Source organism: Helicoverpa zea, chromosome 11 (assembly GCF_022581195.2).
Source record: "Helicoverpa zea isolate HzStark_Cry1AcR chromosome 11, ilHelZeax1.1, whole genome shotgun sequence".
In the NCBI taxonomy this organism is placed as follows: domain Eukaryota; kingdom Metazoa; phylum Arthropoda; class Insecta; order Lepidoptera; family Noctuidae; genus Helicoverpa; species Helicoverpa zea.
The window spans coordinates 12,889,076-12,911,709 of NC_061462.1; the positions used below are offsets into that span (position 1 = coordinate 12,889,076).

At 39.3% G+C, this 22,634-nt stretch overlaps 1 protein-coding gene across 1 annotated transcript; it reads left to right on the forward strand.

Moving 5' to 3' along the window:
* Positions 1–6,145: 6,145 nt before the first annotated feature.
* LOC124634544 (SPARC) lies at positions 6,146–22,561 on the forward strand. Its single transcript, XM_047170157.1, has 9 exons — positions 6,146–6,297; positions 15,693–15,768; positions 15,868–16,014; positions 16,119–16,209; positions 17,333–17,448; positions 17,715–17,861; positions 21,714–21,916; positions 22,060–22,207; positions 22,283–22,561. Exons 2-9 carry the CDS (start codon positions 15,709–15,711, stop codon positions 22,337–22,339), a joined length of 969 nt encoding a protein of 322 aa, XP_047026113.1. The 5' UTR covers positions 6,146–6,297; positions 15,693–15,708; the 3' UTR covers positions 22,340–22,561.
* The last annotated feature ends 73 nt before the right edge of the window (positions 22,562–22,634 follow it).

Sequence of the window (22,634 nt, forward strand, 5' to 3'; positions counted from 1 at the left end):
CGCCGAGTCTTTTATTTGTAATCCCCCATCCAACTGACCATTCTCCAGTCCATCCATATCAACCAGTGCGACTACCCAGACATACGAGATGTACGACTGCACTGCTGAATTGAAACGCACAGAAATGCTGACATTTCCCCGATAAGCGTTTACTCACGAATAGTCTTGTAGATTCCAAAAGAATATTGTTTTTCAGTGTCCAATAACCAAGGAAATGTTACCTATTTGGACATACATATATACCGCTGATGTAGATAATACAACTGCGTAATGTGATACGTTGTTAACAAATGCCATGCATGTAGGTAGGTATATTGCAAATCATCGGTTCAGCGAAAATCGCCAATCGAAACTAGCTAATGACCAAACGTTCGCGTAGCGGAAACTTAAATTTCTCCAAAGTTTATGCATGCACTGATTTCATTCATACATAAATAATTATACACAAATACACACAAATTTTTGGACACATCTCTTTTCTTCTAAAGTCTATGGATTAAAAAAGTTCCGCCAGGACAACGTTCGCCCAGCGGAATCAGTTTTTGGTGAATTTCTCCACAATGGCTGCATACACAAATTTTTGTTTACCATACACAATTATAGAAAGTCTTACACTAATTATCTGCATAATTAAAATCTTTAAATTCAAAAACATTCCGCTGCGCGTACGCACACCTTCACGGCAATATAGGTAGAAACACTAACTTCACGAAGAACAAGGTTTGATTTTGCAAATTTTACTTAGGGTCGATTTATACTAGCGCAGAGTCGAAGCGCATCGAAGCGTCTATCCAAAACTGAACATAGGTACCTAACAAATTCAACCTTAACTCCACGGCGTAACGCACACATTAGGTACTTCGGAGATTTTAAAGAGACGCGCGCATTCGTCGGAATTCGCGCGTCTGCGCGCACACAACACAAATTGGTACGCACGCATTCTCGTGTATCCACGCGCCCACTAGCGAACCAACGCAACGCGTCAACTGGCAAGTGATTCAATAGCTCTGCTGTTGATGCCCATTAGGTACTACACGTGAGAGTGCACGCGTATTCCGGCGAATACGCGCGCATTCGTGCGGCTTCGCTTTAATTGTAAAAAATGCGACGCTTCGATGCGCTTCGACTCTGCGCTAGTATAAATCGACCCAAGAATATTTGATATCCCAGGGGCCCGATTCTCCTAAGTTAATATTGTCAAAATCGAATAGAAATTGAATCGCAATCTGATCGCAATAGCAGTTTTTAACCTTGTCGGGCATTCTGCTATTATAATATAAAACCAATCGTATTCCAATGACATTCGATTGGTTTGCGATTGGTCTGCTATTTTGGTGATTTTGGTCTATACGGTAGTTTGCTGTACAATCATTTTGCAATCGTAAATCATATGCAGACAAAATGGTTCATTATTGAATGACAGAAAAGGATAAAAACGTTTATTTCAAAGAAAAAATAGCGGAATGCCACATACGCTTCAATCGTAATCGAGTCGGGATTGAATCTCAGTCGAACCGAGTCGAACGTGAATCGTATGTCGCTTAAGTAAAATTAGGAGAATCGGGCCCCATTAGAACTGCTATTGAGACTGCATTAATTGTTCATTGATATCTAATTGCCACATGAAAACGGAATCAGTCAGAAGAGGCAGTCACATTAAAATAATATATACCGATGACAGTGATAATAAAATGTACCTAATGTAAAATAACAATTATCTCGCCACGTACCTACAGCAAAGAAGAGGTGGAGCTGTTACCCTTGTCATCCAGTAAGTAGGCCGCCGCGCCAAGATGAGCGTAGGACGTAGCTACAATCATCTATGTGTGTCTTTTATTGCACGATCCCGTCTTGATATCATGACTGGAGACAACAAGTAGGTGAGCATTACGTGGGAATCAGAAGCGCATAGTAGCGAGAAAAGCTCACCATGCTTCAGCCAAACTATATTTATAACGAGTAGAAATTTAATAGAAAAATAATTGCTAAGTTGCCTGTAGGTACATATAACTGTACTAGCTTTTACCCGCGACTTCGTTCTCGTGGAAAAGAGACTTCCGGCAGATTTTTGGTTTGACCAATAGATGGCGCTGTATGTCCAGAATATTTTTTATTTTTATAATATCCTACGTTCTTTCCCAACTATGTCTGTACCAAATTTCACACAAATCGGTTCGGTAGTTTAGGCGTGAAGAAGAGACAGACGTAGATAGTTACTTTCGCATTTATAATAGGCTTATGTTTAACTGATCACCAGATATAGTAACAAATAGCAGACAAAAATAGTAAATGATCACCAAAATGAAACTCGCATTTTAATGTAAAACTATAACCAAAGTTTTAACACTTTACTATCCTATTTAAGTGAAATTACTCCAAAATAAATCATGCGTAAGCCAAAAATAGTAAATGTTCACCAAAATTAAACCACCATTTTAAAGTAAGATTATAACCAAAGTTTTTAAATTCTGCTATCCTATTGAAGCAAAATGAGTCCAAATAAATTATTGTTATCCCAAAAGTAGTAAATGATCACCAAAAGTAGTAAATGATCATCAAAATTATACCAGCGTTTTAATATAAAATGATAATCTAAGTTTTTACATCTTGCTATCCTGTTTAAGTAAACTGACTCCAAAAAAATAAGTTCGGCCTGATACAATAAATTTTATAACATTATGGGAACCCTTTTCCTGCACTAGGGTGGAAAATTGTCTATTGCATGCCTCTAAACAGTGCGATAAGAGTGTGTTTTCGAGGGAGTGTATTGAGAAACACATTCTTCTTCTTCTTTCTCCTGCCCTGTTCCCAATTTTACTTGGGGTCGGCGCAATATGTCATTTTCTTCCATTTTCCCCTGTCACTCGTCATACTGACACTCACGCATGCATTGCAAGCCGGACACATAACTTAATATGGCATCATAATACCTACATTTTATGGCAATCACAGTGACTTATTTAGGCAAAAATAATACATTAATTTGGTCGTCAAGTGTTGGTGATCATTTACTAAATTTGGTGGTCGAATACAATTTAAAGTGAAGTCGTGACTAAAATAGCTGGTACTATTACATTTTTAGACTTTATTTTTCTGGTGTTCAGTAGATATTTCTGGTTACAAAACTAAGGGTATCAAAGCATTTTATGGTGGTCATTATATTTGTTCCCTTTATAATATACTAGCCGTTTTCCCGTGGTTTCACCCGCGTCCCGTGGGAGCTAGTGCCCGTACCGGGATAAAATATAGCCTATGTTACTCGCAGATAATATAGCTTTCTAATGGTGAAAGAATATTTAAAATCGGTCCAGTAGTTTTTGAGTTTATCCATTACAAACAAACAAAGTTTTCCTCTTTATAATATTAGTATAGATATATTTTCTTTTTCCCTTGGCATGGCATTCTCATCTCTTTAGTGTGAGACGTATTTGGCCAACTAAGACGTTTTATTGAAAGTAACGCGATAATTTATAATATTAGTTTGGATGTATGTATGCAGGACTGACTTGTACGTAAAGTAGACATAATATATGTAGGAACTCAAGAAATATATTTCTTTGATCTGAGTGTAGGAATACGATTTTTTTTAACAGCTAATTTAGGTAAACTTAACTGCCTAGTCATTCTCTCAGGTTTTAACGATTCCGTATCCGAGACGGCAGTCGGCCAGCACCGAATAGATTTTTTTTAATTTTTAATGTGGTCCATCATCATCTGACTTACCTTTCCCAACTTATTATATACAGTTCTATAGATAGGTACCTACTATATTGGGGAGGGCTGCATCTGGTGAGACTGGTAGCTGACTTCATCATGGTTGGGAAAAGGCTCGGGAGATGATGATAAGGGTCTGCTTTATAAAAAAAAAACTATTTGGACACACTTGGCCATAACATACAATACTTTAGAATCTACAGTAGGTAGGTAAGGACTAGTAAGGAGTGATATCTCATTGGAATGACATTGCCAACTTACTTAGCAAACTAGAGGGGTTAATTACCAAACTGGGGCCCGATTCTCCTAAGTTAATAATGTCAAAATCGAATCGCAATATGATCGCAATAGCAGTTTTAACCATATCGGGCATTCTGCTACTAATATAAGACCAATCGTATTCAACTTCAAATATTTATTGCAATCATGAGTGTTACAAGGTGTTATATAATGTAGAGGTACATACATGATACCCTGTTAGGGCGCAGCAATTTTAAAATACAATTACACTTACAAACTATTTCGTTAATCTTAGTCTTATCTTAGTTCTGTCCTCGAAAAACTCTTTTATACTGTAATAACATTTTTGTATTAAGTATTTTTTTAATTTATTCTTAAATATATTGAAGCTGCAGGTTTCTTTTAATTGTTTTGGTATTTTGTTGTAAATCTTAATACACATTACATAGGGTCCAGAATGAAATATCTATATGTATAGATAGGTTTGATGTCGGTAGAGCAATTGAATTTTTATTTCTTAGGGTACGAGGTTGAGAGTAATGATCTTTCTTTAAGGAAAATAAATGAATATTTTTTTTGACAAATAGGCGGATTTCAAAGATGTACATGGATGTTAATGTTAGTATGCCAAGTTCAATGAAGTGTGGCCTGCAACTATCCATTCCGTCGATGTTTGCGAGGATTCTTATACATTTCTTCTCCAACGACATTCGATCAGTCTGCTATTTTGGTGATTTTGGTCTATACAGTAGTTTGCTCTACAATCATATTGCAATTATAGTTAATCATTTTCAGACAAAATGATTCATTATTGAATGACAGAAAAGGATAAAAACGTTTATTTCAAAGAAAAAATAGCGGAATGCCACATACGCTTCAATCGTAATCGAGTCGGGATTGGATCTCAGTCGAACGTGAATCGTATGTTGCTTAAGTAAATGTCAAAATCGAATAGGAATCGAATCGCAATAGCAGTTTTAACCATATCGGGCAGTCTGCTACTAATATAAGACCAATCGTATTCCAACGACATTCGATTGGTTTGCGATAGGTCTGCTATTTTGGTGATTTTGGTCTATACGGTAGTTTGCTCTACAATCATATTACAATCGTAAATCATTTGCGGACAAAAGGATTCATTATTGAATGACAGATAAGGATAAAAACGTTTATTTCAAAGAAAAAATAGCGGAATGCCACATACGCTTCAATCGTAATCGAGTCGGGATTGGATCGCAGTCGAACGTGAATCGAATGGCGCTTAAGTAAAATTAGGAGAATCGGGCCCCTGCTTCTTCCTGTTCCCAAGTTATTTGGCGTTGTTTTATTCTTCCATTTCTGTCCGTCAGACGTTATACTGCTCCTTTCTTCATTAATTACCTACTAGCTGACCCGGCGAACTTCGTACCGCCTAATTATTGGAGGCATATTTAGTAAGTCACAAACACACGACACTATACTTTTTTATTTTTTTTCCTTATTTGCTCACCGTTTTGACCTACCCTGGACTACGACAAACATTTTAAAACCAAAATCAGCTCAATCGGCCCAGCCGTTCTCGAGTTTTAATCAGACTAACGAACAACAATTCATTTTTATTTATATAGATTATTGTGCTCTTTCGGGCAATCAATTTTTCCGCAATAGCAGTTTAAACCATATCGGGCATTCTGCTACTAACATAACACCAATCGTATTCCAACGACATTCGATTGGTTTGCGATTGGTCTGCTATTTTGGTGATTTTGGTCTATACGGTAGTTTGCTCTACAATCATATTGCAATCGTAGGTAAGGCATTTGTAGACAAAATGATACATTATTGAATGACAGAAAAGGATTAAAAGGTTTATTTCAAGGAAAAAATAGCGGAATGCCACATACGCTTCAATCGTAATTGAGTCGGGGGGATTGGATCGCAGTCGAATGTGAATCGTATGTCGCTTAAGTAAAATTAGAAGAATCGAGCCCCAGCTCGAAATCAATCCATCAGAACTATAATCAGGCACTTTTCACTTATTTTCTAATTTACGTAAAAAAATGCAAGAGCTCATGTAAGGTAAAGGCATTCAGCAGCGCGATGCAAGCATTCTCCCATGTCCCTACTATTAGGTAGTCATATTAGTGATGCGTTGCAGTTTGTGGTTATAATAAATGTGAATGATCGTTGTAGTATGTGTTACGCAGAGGCGCGTTTTAGCCAGCTCTGTATGGAGTGGATCTTCTGGTGACTGGTTGGTTGCGTACCCGAGCCGGGGTGCGGGAGCGCAGCCACGCCGCGCCAGTCGGCCGCGCGCTCTCACCCCGCGGAGGACGCTCGCTGGCTACTTCAGGAATACGCACCGTGAGTACTATATCTTACTATACTATACAAATATGTATATTCGAGTTGAAACACCATACTTTATACATTTATCAAATTTATTTTTTATCGGTTTTGATTAATCTTTTTCTGTAAAAGGACCTCACTATTCATTTATAAGTAGTTAAAATAACTTCAGAAGCATAATTTTCTGGGCTATGAAAACGTTTTTGAAAATGTAGGATAAGCTCCAACTTCGCGAAAAATTGAAATGAATGCAAACCAGATGCAATGGCAACACGAGCAGCGTGTTTTAGACGTTTAAATTCTGAAAACAGGTTTAGGGTGTTCAGGCCACTTTTTGGGCTCTGGTTTGCATTGATTTTCGCCCAGCTTATTATCTTCCAGATCGGCAATTTTCTAGTATTACCATCAAACTTTATGATTACCATGAAAGATTTGGGTTAACGGGTCTTTGGAAATGATGTCAAATCGGAAAGGAAGTAGGACGCAGTACGTAGACATCTTCACACACTGACACACCACATCTTTTAAAAATACCTAGTAAGTAAAACATGCGACATGTAATATATTATTCCCTTGCATCGGAGAGCACGAAAATATCTGTCCTGCGCCTGATCGCTTTCCGGTCGTGTCATTGATTGTCGTCCCATCGGCCTATGAGAGTTAGGTTAGGTTAGTATTAAAATAGTAAGAATAGCTGTGTCTGTGCAATGCTTGTGCACTATAATGCCTATGTCCTGCGCAGTTCGCAGTTCACGTCTAATCTCCATACATGAGAACAGCCGCCATGGCCGATAATCGGCTAAGAGGACATCAATGTTTTATTCACACAATTCCAACTGTCTCATTTTGTCATCGGCAACACTAAGTATATTGATAGCTATTGTAGCAGATCATTCTATCGGAACTTTGATGGTTATTCGATTCCTCATCGCATCGGTATTGTCTTAAGAATGTTATACTATGTGCATTTGCATTCCTGTAATTATATATAAGTGAGCAGGTTGATTATGCATCGAATAGGCAGATAGACGTGGCGGACGACTTGGTTTTCATGGGTCCGTACCCAGAGGGTAAAATCGGGACCCTCTATAGGCCCCTGCTGTCCGTAGAGAAAAGTTGAAATCTTCAATGATAATGTAGGTACAAATCTATTTCTGAAAAGAATTATAGATAGGTATGTCTGAGGCACTGATATACCTATTATAGTATCTAATCTGTGCTGATACGAAACCCCTCGTATTAATATAAATAGTGGTGGAGGTCCTTCAATCCTAATTTTATTTCCGAAGTTTTTTATAAGAGGAGCAGGAGTATTTTTTTTTGGAATTGTTGGTATTCCTACCTAAATTGACACCACAAAATCTAGTGCGCTCGCAAGTCTAACTAACGTTTAGCTGCAATTCGGTATTAGGCTAGTCGGCCCGTAGATGACTAACATTATATCCAATGCTAGCTTCTGCCAGCGGTTTCACCCGCATCCCGTGGGAACCTCGACACGAACCCGGATAAAAAGTAGCCTATAGCCTTCCTCGATAAAAGGGCTATCTAACACTGAAAGAATTTTTCAAATCGAACCAGTAGTTTCGGAGATTAACGCGTTCAAACAAACAAACAAGCAAACTCTTCAGCTTTATAATATTAGTAGGTATAGATACGGGGTTTTGCCAGATTTATAACTGATTTATAACTGATTTACCATTTTGATAATATAGTAAATTAGTAGGTACTTATTATCAATTAAAGCCGCTGACGAATTGTGATATATATATATATATATAATTTATAACATTATTGATGACTTAAACGACATATGATGATGATCTGATTAAGTTGCGTACAATTAACTTGCCTAATCTGTCTGCAATAGCCTGCGTATCATACATCCATCATATTTGGGATATTTCCTTGCGGAACTACATACGTATTTCTGTTTTGATAATGAACCGGATTTTTGATAATATATACTTATTTTTCTGTAGTTGACTAGATATTTTTAATATTTGTTTTGTTGTTTGTGTCTCATGATTGAGCATCATTCATCTTTGATGCTTTTAAAGCATTGGCAACAATGCGGGTAGGTATGTATGTAGCGTAGTTAGCCGGCGCTTTGCATCATCCGCGATGAAATAACACTATTATGCAGGTATTTGTTACATATTATTAATCGGCTCTTGTTGACAAACATCATACTTATTTGTCGTTGCGAAAATATTTCATGAGCGAGTGTTCGTTGTAGTGGAGTCATCGTATAGTCACAGGATGTATTGATATGCAAAACATGATCACGTTATTATAGCTATGCATTTGTACACAATAGTACACAATTATTACTCGCAAAGGTATTCAGTTATATTTGGCATTTTGTCGCAATGTGATCGCCGCGTGATTGCCACTATGGCTCAGCGATAATATATCGTACCGGGTCGGGCGCACTGCACGCATATCGCGATACGATTCCGCATCAAAACCCTTTGCCTATTTATTGTCTTCATCAGTCATCGCAACTTCTTTCACGATTCCGATTTAGAATTGATGATTAAACTGTGAACAAACAAAATAAATGTCTAATCAAAATTGTATCAAAGATCCGGTTCGTTTTAGTAACAAAATACAAAAACAAAATTAGCGTCGAAAATACCGGAGGAGACTTGTTCAATAAATAAAGATGTCGGTATCGGGTAATTAATACTATCTATTTGATTGATATTCCATTCATGTTCGATATAAACTAAGATAAGATAATAAGGGAACGTTTTTTCAATCGAGGATTAGATGATAGGTTCTGTTAGGTTATTACATGTATAGTGTAAGGTTGCCTAGTTTTAAATTAATAGAATGAGATGGAGTATTTCATGCAATATGTCAATATGTAAAATATTCATTTAATTCCAGTTTTAAGTATTTACACTGTTGCACCGTTTCCTCATAACGATAACCAATACAAAATTAGCTGTAAGTAGGTACGGGTATTATTTAACTGTAAACTATCATGGTTTTTGAATTCAGCCAGGGTGACACGTAAGCTGTGAAGTTGTGAACTAGTAATAGGGACACGTTTTATCCTTTGGGTATAAAGCTCCATTATTAAATCTATCAACAAAATACAAACGGTTGCTTAGTGTACTAGAGCCTATTAGCTAATAATCAGATTGATCACAAGTTGAGAGGTTGCTCTCTTGCTGACCGCCATTGCAAGTGGTGCAAAAAGTTTTCATAACAATGTTGTGGATTATCAGGCTATTTTACAATATAACATAAAATACTTGGTAGTGGTCAGTAAGTGGCACAAAAACTGATGTTTTTAAATGGTTATCGCGGCAGGGTCATGTTATCAGCGGACACTGGCGCGAAGCTTCCGTCCGTGCTTAGCGAAACCGCTGCCAACAGCTATGACCCATTTACTCATTTATTATTCGCACGGATGTCCAAACAAAGGATTGCGAATCATCAATTATTATCACCTAGCGGAGCTTATTTCCTCATCATCCTCCGAGCCTTTTCCCAATCATGTTGGGGTCGGCTTCCAGTCTAACCGGATTCAGCTGAGTGCCAGTGCTTTACAAGAAGCGACTGCCTATCTGACCTCCTCAACCCAGTTACCCAGGCAACCCGATACCCCTTGGTTAGACTGGTGTCAGACTTACTGGCTTCTGGCTACCCGTAACGACTGCCAAGGATGTTCAATGACAGCCGGGACCTACAGTTTAGCGGAGCTTATTTCCTATTTCAGACAATAATGCTACCAGCGCATCTTTGTTGTTGTAGGCACTAAGCTATTTAAGAATTAAACCAACAGGGAAGTAGTCCGAAGCAGTGCTAGAACCAGAGCATTCTTCCTAGCACTGATTCCGACTTACCTCCGACTTTCACAGCATGTCAGCTATTGTTTTACAGTCGACTTATATATAACCACTATTACTAGCTAGCAATAATTCCGAGTGTGAATCCTGGCTGTTGGACGCGACGCATGCGCAGTGTCATGTTATGCCTCACATTCATGTGAACACGCTGACTCGACTAGTGACGTCACCTTCTAGGTATTGAACGTTTAAATGGCGCGATGCTCACACATTTAGATAGGCAGGATTTAACAATCTGTGTTCATAGATAACATATACAAGACATATTAATCAATCGTATAGCCAATTAAATTAACGAAAGTACCTAATCAGTTAGGTACTTATCCGTATTAAATCTGATTAAATTCGTACCAACGTCAAAATATTTTTCATCCCACCATCTCGAAAAGAGTAGTTTTACCCTTTGATATTTGAGTGCAAAAGCCGTTTTTATCCTCTAGAGCGGCAAAGTGATTTAAATTTAGAATATCGTGTGCAATACTCCATTTGTGACAATCTTGATAAGACTTTTCAAACAAATACCTACATATTAAACAAATAAAATAGTGCTTAAAATAATTATTCAATTAATTAAGTAATTTTTATTATTGTTTTTACGTATATTTTTAACCTCGTTTCATTTTTAAACTGACTTTTCAAACAAATGAACTTTAATAGGTACTACTTTTTAATTTGATACTCATATGTGCGCGCCATTTTGTTTTTTTTTTTGCATTTAGTAATTTCCTCGATGAGGTGGGATGAAAAGTTACGTGTTGCACTCGAGTGCAAAGATTTTTCACCTTGTGCTCTTTTGATTCCCTCGCTATCGCTCAGGATTCTAATTATTGAAATACTCGCTACGCTCGTGTTTCAATTTTAGAATCCTTCGCTTGCTCGGTCATCAAAATTGAGCACGCGGTTAAAAAGAAACTTTGCACTCTTGTATAACAAATAACTATTTTTGATCAGTAGGTATAAGAAGGTAGGGACACGGACCCTAAATTTACTTAACACTTACCTTCTGACCCTATAAAAATTTTATTTTACTACCATTATACTCCACAAGCATAACCCATTACCAAACCAAAATGCTTCAGAATGCTATTTTGTTGGTTTTATTCTCACGTGTATCGTCCAATCAAAGCTGAAAAACTGACAACTATTTAGTAGGGTACTGCCAGTATTGCTGTGTTGTCACGGTGTGTCGCTATAGGTAGTATTTATTACGATGTATTGTTTGTATTTATCACAATGTTTCTTTCATCCTCATAAACATACAAAGTAAAACGGTGTTCACAAAGTCGGTGACTTGTATCTGTGTTAACGTTTGGTCGCTGTTGTTAGTAATGTTATTCAGTAATGAGTAAATTCAGTTTGAGTTATTTCGCCGTTGGTCGTAAAGCCGGTCCCGACACACTTGGAGCGCAAGGTTGGGAGGCTATCACGCCAGATAGTGCGGGTTCAAAAATACTGATGACATTATAATCTTAATTAAAAACGGCGATTAAAATACCCGAATTGGGTCTCTATTGATTAAATGTTTTATTTATACTTACATATTTATTTCCATTATAACCCAGATTATTATGGAACAGCTCTAAAAACAAATAGATATATCTTAGCGTTATTAGGTATCTGTAAACTAACTACGTAAACTTTTTACATAAATGCTAGCAATAATTCTTTACAACTTCAAAGAGACCTATTATGGGCCTCTATGATTCTGGCACAGTACCTATAGTTAGCGATGGCGTTGAATAACTTTTAAAGATATCGGCGAACACTTGAGCAGCCAGGGTGCGCACGTGCGCTCACTTGGCCCGTTGTGTTGTGCCTTTCAGAAATTAATCGTGTTCCGCTCTTCAGAACCGTATAGCGGCACGTGCGCTCTCTCCTTACAGCTTGTGTTCTCAGACCTCAGGGGCTGCATTGATTAGAATAAGCTGGCATTGGCCAGGTGCAGCGCGTCGCCCCCCTCGTGGCGCGCACACGGCAGCGCAGGCGAGTGACGCATTCTCGCAACGTATTTAGGTCAATGGAAACAAATAGGCGCTCAGATTCAAACGCGCCTTCTAGACTGTTCCTCTCAGCCACGCGATGCAATTGGATCCGATTGCCAATTACAGTCATGTCGTAACAATAATGCATTGATTCCTCAGTGACACTAGCAACCAGTTTTCATGAAAAATGAATATTTCATAGAGATAGGTACAGTACAACCTGCTGCTGCTTTGAGTGAGCATAGAAACTGTAATACCCATGCTAAGTTGAAGTCACCTGCTGGGACAACGTATTAATTTGAACTTTACATAAACTGATAGGTTCTTATGAAGAATAACTATTGCTCATGCGGACCTGTTCAGCTGTTTCAGCGGTTTATGCGGTGATCAGCGGCTTATAAGCTGGTCAGAAAAATACAAACCTATTCCTGAGGAGTCACAAAAGGCTACTATATTTATAACTGATAGGTACCTATTTATAATCTCTAATAGATATTTTTTTTAAGTTTGTCATTTATTTATTTTTGAACATATATTTTACATTTTTAAATATTAAATATAAAAATAAAAAACATTTAAAAATATAAAAAATAGGTTGCCACCGATATCGGGCACAGGGTCCAAGGTACCGGTGGTTATTGTCCCAGAGACAGAAACCTCCTCACAATACGCGCCGTATCAAGGAGTACTGCCTTCTGAATCAGTCCCTTGATCCAGCCGCCTAACGAGAGCCTCCTGAGGTGTTGGTCGAGGCTCTTGGCTATTAGACCATTGGCCGTAACGACAATCGGCACAATGACAGCCGTGTCGACATTCCACATGGCGACAACCTAAGTCAAGATACTTTATTTGTTTCTCTTTCTCAGCTTTCACGAGGTTCTCGTCATGCGGAACGGCGACATCGACTATCATCGCGCGGCGCGCTAATCGATCTATCACCACTATATCAGGCTTATTGGCTGCAATAGTCCTATCCGTGATGATAGATCGATCCCAGTACAACGTGATATGGTCGTTTTCGAGAACTGGGTGGGGCGCATACTTGTAGTACGGTACCTCAAGATCTACAAGTTTGTACTGCAGAGCAAGCTGCTGGTGGATAATCTTGGTCACTTGGTTATGTCTGTGCAAATATTCACCGTTAGCCAAACGAGAACAACCAGAAATAATATGTCTGATAGACTCACCCGGATGGTGACATGCCCGACATATATGTCAACCGTCCCGTCTCTCATGATATATCTCCGGTAGTTATTCGTAAGGATAACTTCGTCCATAATTGCACATACAAACCCTTCGGTTTCTCCAAACAAGTCACCGAAGCGTAGCCAAGATACGGACGCTTTGAAGTCTAAATCGGGGCCATGAAGAGCCCCGAAGAAGCGTCCGTGTAGCTGTTTGCTCTGCCATACCTCCTTGCGAGCATGGGTAGTTAGTACCACAGGTTTGCGCCAGTTCTCATTTGCCAACGATAGCGGGGTGAGTCCTCTGTCCACTGCTACCACATCACGGTAATAGATATTAATTATTAATTAAGTCTCTTTATAATAAGTAATTAGGTAATGAAATGAGTAATGATAAGTGATTTAATCTCTGATGACTATAACTTGTCATCAGTCATCAGTGTCCTAGAAAGCAATTTTCCTCAAAGATAAATTCTGTCAGTTATCGTCGTGTATTTTGCTAACAGTTAGTAATAGAGAAGACCTGGTGTCGACAGCTTCAGCTGTGACAAGTTGCATCGCGCGGGCGAGCGCCGCGCAGGTCGATGGAGCGACGCTCCGCTTATGTTCTCTTTACAGCTCCTTCTTGCCCTCGATTGCATTTACGATGGTTTATTTCAATTTTCAGAAATTTAGATTTTAGTTAAACCTATAGTCACCTCCGTGATAATCTTGACTATCTCGTAAAGATACGACAACACATCAAAAAGTTCAAATTCATCGTTATTCATCGTTGCTCTTGCTTAGTGCTTACTTACGTAAGCTGATGACGGATGAAGCTTCTGTCAGTAGCGCGGTACCAAGCCGAATCGAGCGCTCGGCCCGTGCGTGGCTGTATCCAAGCGGACCTAATGTAATACACAAACAATATTATTGCTGCTTATCAACGTATTTCTTCAATGTACCTAACACCTAACACTTAATAATAGGGTTGCCAGACGAGAATTATTTTGTTTGTAAATTCACATTGATTCACATGATGTTTTGTAAAAAACAATACCTATGCAAACCTATGAGGTTTAAATATAAGTTCAGAAAGTAGCGCACTGCTTCGCTAGCATACCGTGACAAGTTTTGCGCAGAGATTTCTCAGAACGGCCTCATAAAACCCATGCGAGCTGAATTGTGCAGATGTGGGGATGAGGTCACCACCATCCGCTGTCCGCGATCCCTGCTACGATCGTTAAAATTGAATAACTGTGTTATATAGATAACATATCGTTGTTAGTGAAATCATATTTTTAAATAACTAGACCCCAGTGACCAACGATGGGTAGGTTATCGCAAAAAAATACGCATTTTTATTAAATATCTTTGAGTTTTGCTTTAGTTAGCATAATCAAAATACGATATGTAGGATAGGACATTAGGTAAAGTGTAGTTCATTAGAACAAAAGAACTATTCTTGCTACATGCTATGAGGTTTTTTCTAGAGAGACGGAAGATTGGTAACACTTTTCTTCAGACAGCAAATCTTTAGCTTTACGCTTTAATTTTGGGCATTCAGCAGGGTTGTTTAGCCGGCCTTTGGCCCTCCTGTCACAGTACGTAGATGACGTAGCGAGGACTGGCGCACGTTTCCTCGCGATAAGGTGTGACCGGCGCACGCGCAGCTTCCGAGTGGCGACACTGCGCCGGGGTGCGTTGCCCTCGCCCCCCGTGCCATTGACATCGTGAACCCAACCTGACTCCGTGCGCGAGCCAACGAGCCAGCGAGCCCTGCTCCTCACTCACGCTGTAGTCATGCACTCTTTGTGCAAACTACTTCAAGCTAGAAAAGCTTTTATTTTTTTAACCCCCGTAAAAATTACGGCCTCTGATTATTCATAAATAGATCAATTGAATCACTCAGAGCTGCATCACTCATTTTTCAGAGTTTTCTCTAAGTATGAATGAATTGCGTTAAGTTTTAGTTCTTTTTTTACTGCCGATAGGCTCGCGTTTGACCACTAATGAATATTCAACGAACAGGATATTCTATGATTTCTAATTTCATACAAAAAACCTGTAGATAGAATTTCATACAGAAAAGCTGTAGAGCTGCTGTAAATTGTATAGTAGTAACAACTAACAAGGATCAAGATTTTAATAATAGCTAGAAGATCGTTTCTTGTATCGTTTGGTCCACAATAAATGGGGAGACTTATGGACCTTATAGAATAAAGTGTATGGCGGGTGTGGTGCGCGCACCGAACATCCACAATAAAGCCGATACGAGCGTAAATAGCACGCTCATGAAACACTAGCTACAGCTATGAAAAACATTCCTGTAAATAACTCAGACATGGTGGCACTTATTTCCATTTCTCTCTCAAACTGGTTCATATTATGAATAATTGTTACAGGTAGTGCCGTTATAACATGAGGGGTCTTCTCGTGTTGGCCCTCGTGGTCGCAGTCATATGCACAGCCGACGCAGAGGTAAGCTAGCTCATCAGCTCAGTTGCTTCTCAGCTATCGGCTGTGATAAAACCTAGAGACACATGAGTGCAGATTGTGATTGACGTGGTTGTATTGCAGCGGCACCGGCGGCGCCACCGGCGACTGCGCACCACCACCACGGAGCGTCCGGCGCCGCCCGACCTGGCGGCTCCCGTGCGCGAGGATTCGGAGGCCGAGCATCTTGAGCTTGGCATGGCGGAGCGACTCGACGAGCGCCGCTTCCAGGTGACTACGATACCCGTGTTTTTTCCTGTTCACTACTTACCTACTAGCGAATCCTAACAGAATGTTGCTTTGAAAGTAATGATTGATATCGCATTGTGTTGCAGGAAGCTGAGAGATCCCGCGTCAACGAGATCATGAACGAGGCTTCTTCTCACGAGGGAGGCGGCAGCGACAACGAAGTCAACCTGCTAGATGGTAACTCGAATGTTTAGATAGTAGCTACCAGTGGCAATTTTGCCACCAAATTTTGCCGCCCTCGATTTTAGTTATATATTGTTCTTCAGTTATTTATAGAAATATTTTACCATTACCCAAGCGCCCGCTAAAAATTGAAAGATTATGACTAGTAAGAACCTATACAACATGTAACTTAATTAACGCACATCCTGAAATTAGTTTGTTCAGAATCGTTTACTGAAGCGATTTATATCATTTTTAATATAGGTAATTTTTTATCCCAAAAATAATGAAAACTACGGAAATTATTGTCATATTAACCCTGTACAGTCAAAATAAATTCAAATAGACCGTAACTCAAAGTAATAAGACTTCGTGTATTGTCGGCTTTTTCCGTAGTTTCGTTATGTTGTGTCGAGTCGAGCAGCGCGCGGCGCGATATTTGCGTGCGTAGTAGTATGACCAAAAAGTTCTCCAAGAATTGGTATAACTAATTTAGTAAATAACAATGCATATACATGTTAAATTAAAAAATCAGTGTATGTATTATGATTATAACATAATATTCTAATTGGGGTGTTTGAGGGTGTGCGTTAATTACGTTACATGTTGTATATATATACAAGTAGGTATTTAGAGCAGTTTCGAAGGAACTTAATAGAGAATGCCGGAGTATTTGTCTATGTTAGTTAGAGGGCTTAAAAACAAAAAAAAAGAACTGTAAAATTCATCAGGAATCATTGATATAGTCGCGCTACTTGTGTGACGTTTCATAAGAGCCTGCAAAGGCCTATTTGATTTTTTTCAGCAATTTTCCTGCTTGTCTACGTATGGGCTTACATTGGTGGTTAATAAAAAAAATATGTCTTCTGAAATTTTGCTGCCTTATAATTCTTTCATAAATATGCGTAGCTGTAGAGGGAGGAAATAAGGGAAGTATATAAGAGTACTTAGGAAAGTAGATAAGGAAATAAACAAGGAGAGTACATATGCGCAGTACATAAGAACATATAGGTATTAGGGAAGAGCACACAGGAAAAGTATATACATGGGAGTTTATAAGGGGAGTACATAAAAAGAAGAAAAGAGTGTGTAGCTCCGGCAGTGAGCGCGTTAGTCAGGTGACGGTGGTGTGTTGCAGACCCGTGCCTGCGCGTGCACTGCAGCGCCGGCCGCGTGTGTGAGATCGACGAGCACGGCGACGCCGTCTGCAACTGCATCAAGGAGTGCCCCTACGAGACCGACTCGCGCCGCAAGGTGCGCTCTTCTACATATTCACTTATTGCTAGCAAACCATCTATCTACAACATTCTCGCTGTTTCCAGGGCTCTATCTAGCATCAACGATCTTTTCAATAGTAAAGTTAACAACGTTGTCCAAGTATTGAGATTAGTTAGAAATGTTGTGTAAAGAGATATCTGGTACCTGTTCTTTAGACTATATAGCTAATTCCTGTTTCGTCACATGACGGAGGAATTCCGAGGAATGCGCGTACGGTGTGAGTTGACGCGTTGTGTGCGCAGGTGTGCACGAACCACAACGAGACGTGGTCGTCGGACTGCGAGGTGTACCAGCAGCGCTGCCTGTGCCTGGACGGCTCCGAGCTGTGCCGCGGCCCGCAGTACCACCACGTGCAGATCGAGTACTACGGCACCTGCCGCGAGATGCCGGTGAGTGCCCCGCCATTTCATATTATGAACACAGTTCTTCCAGAAATAATTCATCAGAATTCTTTTCCCGTTATCATAATTTTATTTGTCGTGGGTGCGACACGTTTTGTACTCCGTGACATTATACAGGGTGTTTGGCGCATGGACCGACACAATTTTTTGGGGGATTCGTGAGGCCATGTACTAGTTTTCACTCATAGACCCAATGTCCTATATGTCACTGTATTCGAGATACGATTTTTTTTGTTTGTTTTTAAAAATTACCGGAACTATCACCTTTAAAACGCTATAACTTTTCAGTCTGTTGTCGAATTTACACCAAATCACTTTCATTGCGTTCTCTGATGTATTATTATTCCAAATAAAACATAAATTCATAGCACTAGATGGAAAAAAAATACTTGTTGAGCTTCCAAAGTCTTAAAAATGAAAAAACGTATGAAAAATGTCAAATTCAAAATTAATTATAAAAAAAAGTAAAAGCTTTTATGAACTTCATTTAATAAAAAAAAAATGCCTACTTAATACCCTTTCCAACGATATGCCACATGGGTGTGAAATCATTAATAATGTCGTCACAAACCTAAAGGTACACATTAACCAGTGCCAGGGTAATGAAAACACAAAAATGTTTTAAAATGTTTTAATTAAATTTAAGTTATAAATTATGTTCAAAATGACTGCCTCTGTTGCGAATGCATGCACGGCATCTTTTTCTAATTTCTACAGTCGTCGTCCTCAGTCGCATTTCTGCTTTCATAATTTCAAAGGCGCAATTTATTCTTTCGATTAAAATTTCTCTTGTGGGTACTTCAGTCGCATACACAATTTCTTTTGCACGGCCCCAGACATAAAAATCCAAGGGCGTCAGGTCTGGTGAACGTGCAGGCCAAGGAATTGGGCCGCCTCTTCCGATCCATGAATTTGGAAAACAGTTGTCCAAATGTTCTCGCACGTCTCGCTGGTAATGTGCTGGACAGCCATCATTTTGGAAAATAATTGGTTCTCCATCTAATACTGGTAATACCAATTCAGGTAAATCTTCGAGTAAAAAATTCAAATAATTTTCTCCGGTCAGGCGCTCTGGTAAGAAATGTGGACCGATCAGGTGTCTTCCAATAACCCCCGCCCAAACGTTTACACTAAACTTAGTTTGAAAGGAACTTTGTCTTTTCTTGCGGGGATTTTGTCTTTTTTGCGCCCAATGGTGAAGGTTGTGGAGATTCACAATTCCCTCGTGATTAAAATTGGATTCATCAGTCCACAAAATTCTTTTTAAAAAATTTGTATCATCTACGTCCGTATGCATCATAAATCGGCAAAAATCGAGCCGTCTCCTGTGATCATCATCTATGAGACCTAGAACAATCCATTAAAGACTGGTAAAAATTCACTTTTTGAATGGCAAAAACTAACATAAATTTAAAAGATAAAATTAGAAAAAATAAAAGTTACTAGGTATTTATTTGAAAAACGAACCAGTAAAGCTACAAGGATATTTGTAAACGTTTAAAATAAGTGTATGGTTAAAACCATTTTAAAATACAAGTTTTTTGGGTGCAAAATTTCAGCACAATAAGGTCGAAGATAACTGGTTCAAAATTTAGTTTTACGATTTCGCCTGATAAAATAAATAAAGTACTTAACGTACCTTGAACAGAAGTGTAGTGATACGCATGCTTTCCATTTTCCCGAAGAACTGACCAAACTTTCCAAACCGACAAGTGAAGTCTTTCAGCTACAACTCGAATACTTGTCGTTGGATCCTCATCAAAAGCTTGCAAAATGCTTTCATCAATTACAACATTATGTTGCCTCACATTAACGCGAGGCTCTTGGAAATTTATGTTTCCAGTCTCCCTCAGACGTCGATAGGTTGTAGCAAACGTCTCGTGGTGTGGTATACGCCGGTTAGGATAACGCTGCTGGTAAATTCTACGCGCTTCACGAGCGTTACAATTAGCGCTGCCATATGCCAACAACATGTCAGCATACTCTTCGTTGCTGAAGTTAGGCATTGTAACAAGCACGGTGAATACACCAACAGTTTAACAGAAAAGTTCAACAAACAAAACTTAACAAAAACAAACTTTAACAAAAAACAACGAAATAGGAAAACGTGAAATACACGGACACTTCCGATAGCAGAGATAGTCAAATCTCGACTAAACAAGGATCACATAACAAACTCCAACCCAATGATAGACAAAGACAAGAGATATTTTTCATGCGTAAGAAAGAGACAGGCAGTTTACCTGCCAATTACCTGCTTACCATTGTTCTATCAAACGGGTTCGTTGTTAGAGACGTTAGAGTGCGTGTTCGTTCCTGCTCTGATTTTGACGACATTATTAATGATTTCACACCCATGTGGCATATCGTTGGAAAGGGTATTAAGTAGGCAATTTTTTTTTATTAAACGAAGTTCATAAAAGCTTTTACTTTTTTTTATAATTAATTTTGAATTTGACATTTTTCATACGTTTTTTCATTTTTAAGAGTTTGGAAGCTCAACAAGTATTTTTTTTCCATCTAGTGCTATGAATTTATGTTTTATTTGGAATAATAATACATCAGAGAACGCAATGAAAGTGATTTGGTGTAAATTCGACAACAGACTGAAAAGTTATAGCGTTTTAAAGGTGATAGTTCCGGTAATTTTTAAAAACAAACAAAAAAAATCGTATCTCGAATACAGTGACATATAGGACATTGGGTCTATGAGTGAAAACTAGTACATGGCCTCACGAATCCCCCAAAAATTTTTGTCGGTCCATGCGCCAAACACCCTGTATAATTGTCCATCACTTAAACCAACATCCATCATTTCATTGTCATCATATTGTCTTTAATTTATCACTTTTGTGGTTCTCGCCATTGCAGCATAGGTGATCAGAACTGACAATTATAATTTAGAGCAGTGGTTCTTAACCGGTGGTCCGCGGACCACTGGTGGTCCCTGGAGGCATTCCAAGTGGTCCGCGAAGCTTAGCTTCGCGACGTTGCTATACGTTATCTAACTTAATTTTTATCGACTTATAATTGCGAGCGGGGGTTTTTGCATGGACATATATCGGGTGTGTCGTACCTAGTCCCCCCATTCATAAAAATGTATGTTTGGGCTACATTTTACGTAATTTTGGTTTTGAGTCTTATAAAATAATTAAAATTTCGCGCTCGCTTCGCTCGAGTATTCAGAAACAGTACGTCCTTGTTTTTGCATTTGTCAACAAACAAAAAGTTAAGTACGCTTGGGCTAAATTTTACGTAATATTTGGTTGAAGTCCGATAAAAATTTCGCGCTCGCTTCGCTCGCGTATTTAGAAACTATATGCCGTTATTTTGCCATTTGTCAACAAACAAAAAGTTAAGTACGTTTGGGCTAAATTTTACGTAATATTTGGCTTAAGTCCAATAAAATTTCGCGCGCGCGTCGCGCGCGTATTAAGAAACAATATTTTTGCCCTTATTTTTGCATTTGTCAACAAACAAAACGTTAAGTACGTTTGGCCTACATTTTACGTAATATTTGGTTTAACTCCGATAAAAATTTCGCGCTCGCTTCGCTCGCGCATTTCGAAACTACACAGGCAACTCTTTCTTTATTTGCATTTGCTTACCTACACAACTGCTGACATGCGTTTAGCTTTGTGTAGAACTGACCCAAAAATTCAGTTTTTTTTTATTAATAATAAAGAAATGAGTGCTAATTTAGATAAACCGAAGAGGTGGTCCCCGGCAAGGCAAACTTAAGTTAAAGTGGTCCCTCATGTCAAAAAGGTTAAGAACCACTGATTTAGAGGATCTTTCCGTGCGGAAATAAGTTAAACATAAGTTTTTTTATGAAATCAGGAATGCAGTGAAAATGAGATGCTGGACTTCCCACGGCGCATGCGCGACTGGCTGTTCAACATCATGCGCGACATGGCGGAGCGGCGCGAGCTGACGCCGCACTACCTGAAGATGGAGCGCGAGGCCGAGTCCAACCTCACGCGCCGCTGGACCAACGCCGCCATCTGGAAGTGGTGCGACCTGGACGCGCACGACAATGACAGGTGCACTCCAATAACCAATCCACTAGTCAGAGAATCCTTCATCCAGTTAGACTGGAAGCAGACCCCTACATTGCGTAAATGCTTTACAAATGATAATGATTTATATGTCGATCGATACTGATGTGATTCATTGCATATGGCAGATTCGTGTCCCGGCACGAGCTGTTCCCGATCCGAGCGCCGCTGATGTCCCTGGAGCACTGCATCGCGCCCTTCCTCGACCGCTGCGACGAGGACGACGACCACCGCATCACTCTCGCAGAGTGGGGCAAGTGCCTGCAGCTCGACGAGGTACGTGTCTGTCCGTCCGCCGCACTCTAGCGTGGAACTGATAATGACATGTATTGCACACATGCATGATTCCAGTACGAGCTGGAGGACCGGTGCGACGAGTTCACCGAGGAGGCGCCGGTGGGCGTGTAGACGCCGTCCGCGACGCCCAGCGCTCGCGGGACTGCGCAGCCGCCGCGCACTCCACAGAGATTCATACTTTAGTTGACATAAACTTAATGTTACGTTACATAATTTACTTTAAAATAATTAAACTTTCAAGTAAATCGGCTGTTCTGAGCCTTTGTAAATACCAATTACTGTGATGATGCTACCAAAAGTTTGATATTTTACAATAAACTCCAGAAAATTGTACTAAAAGAGTTTTACATTTTCACCTGACTTTCCTCTTTCCTGTAAATATCATGGTACTCATACAGGGCTTGTA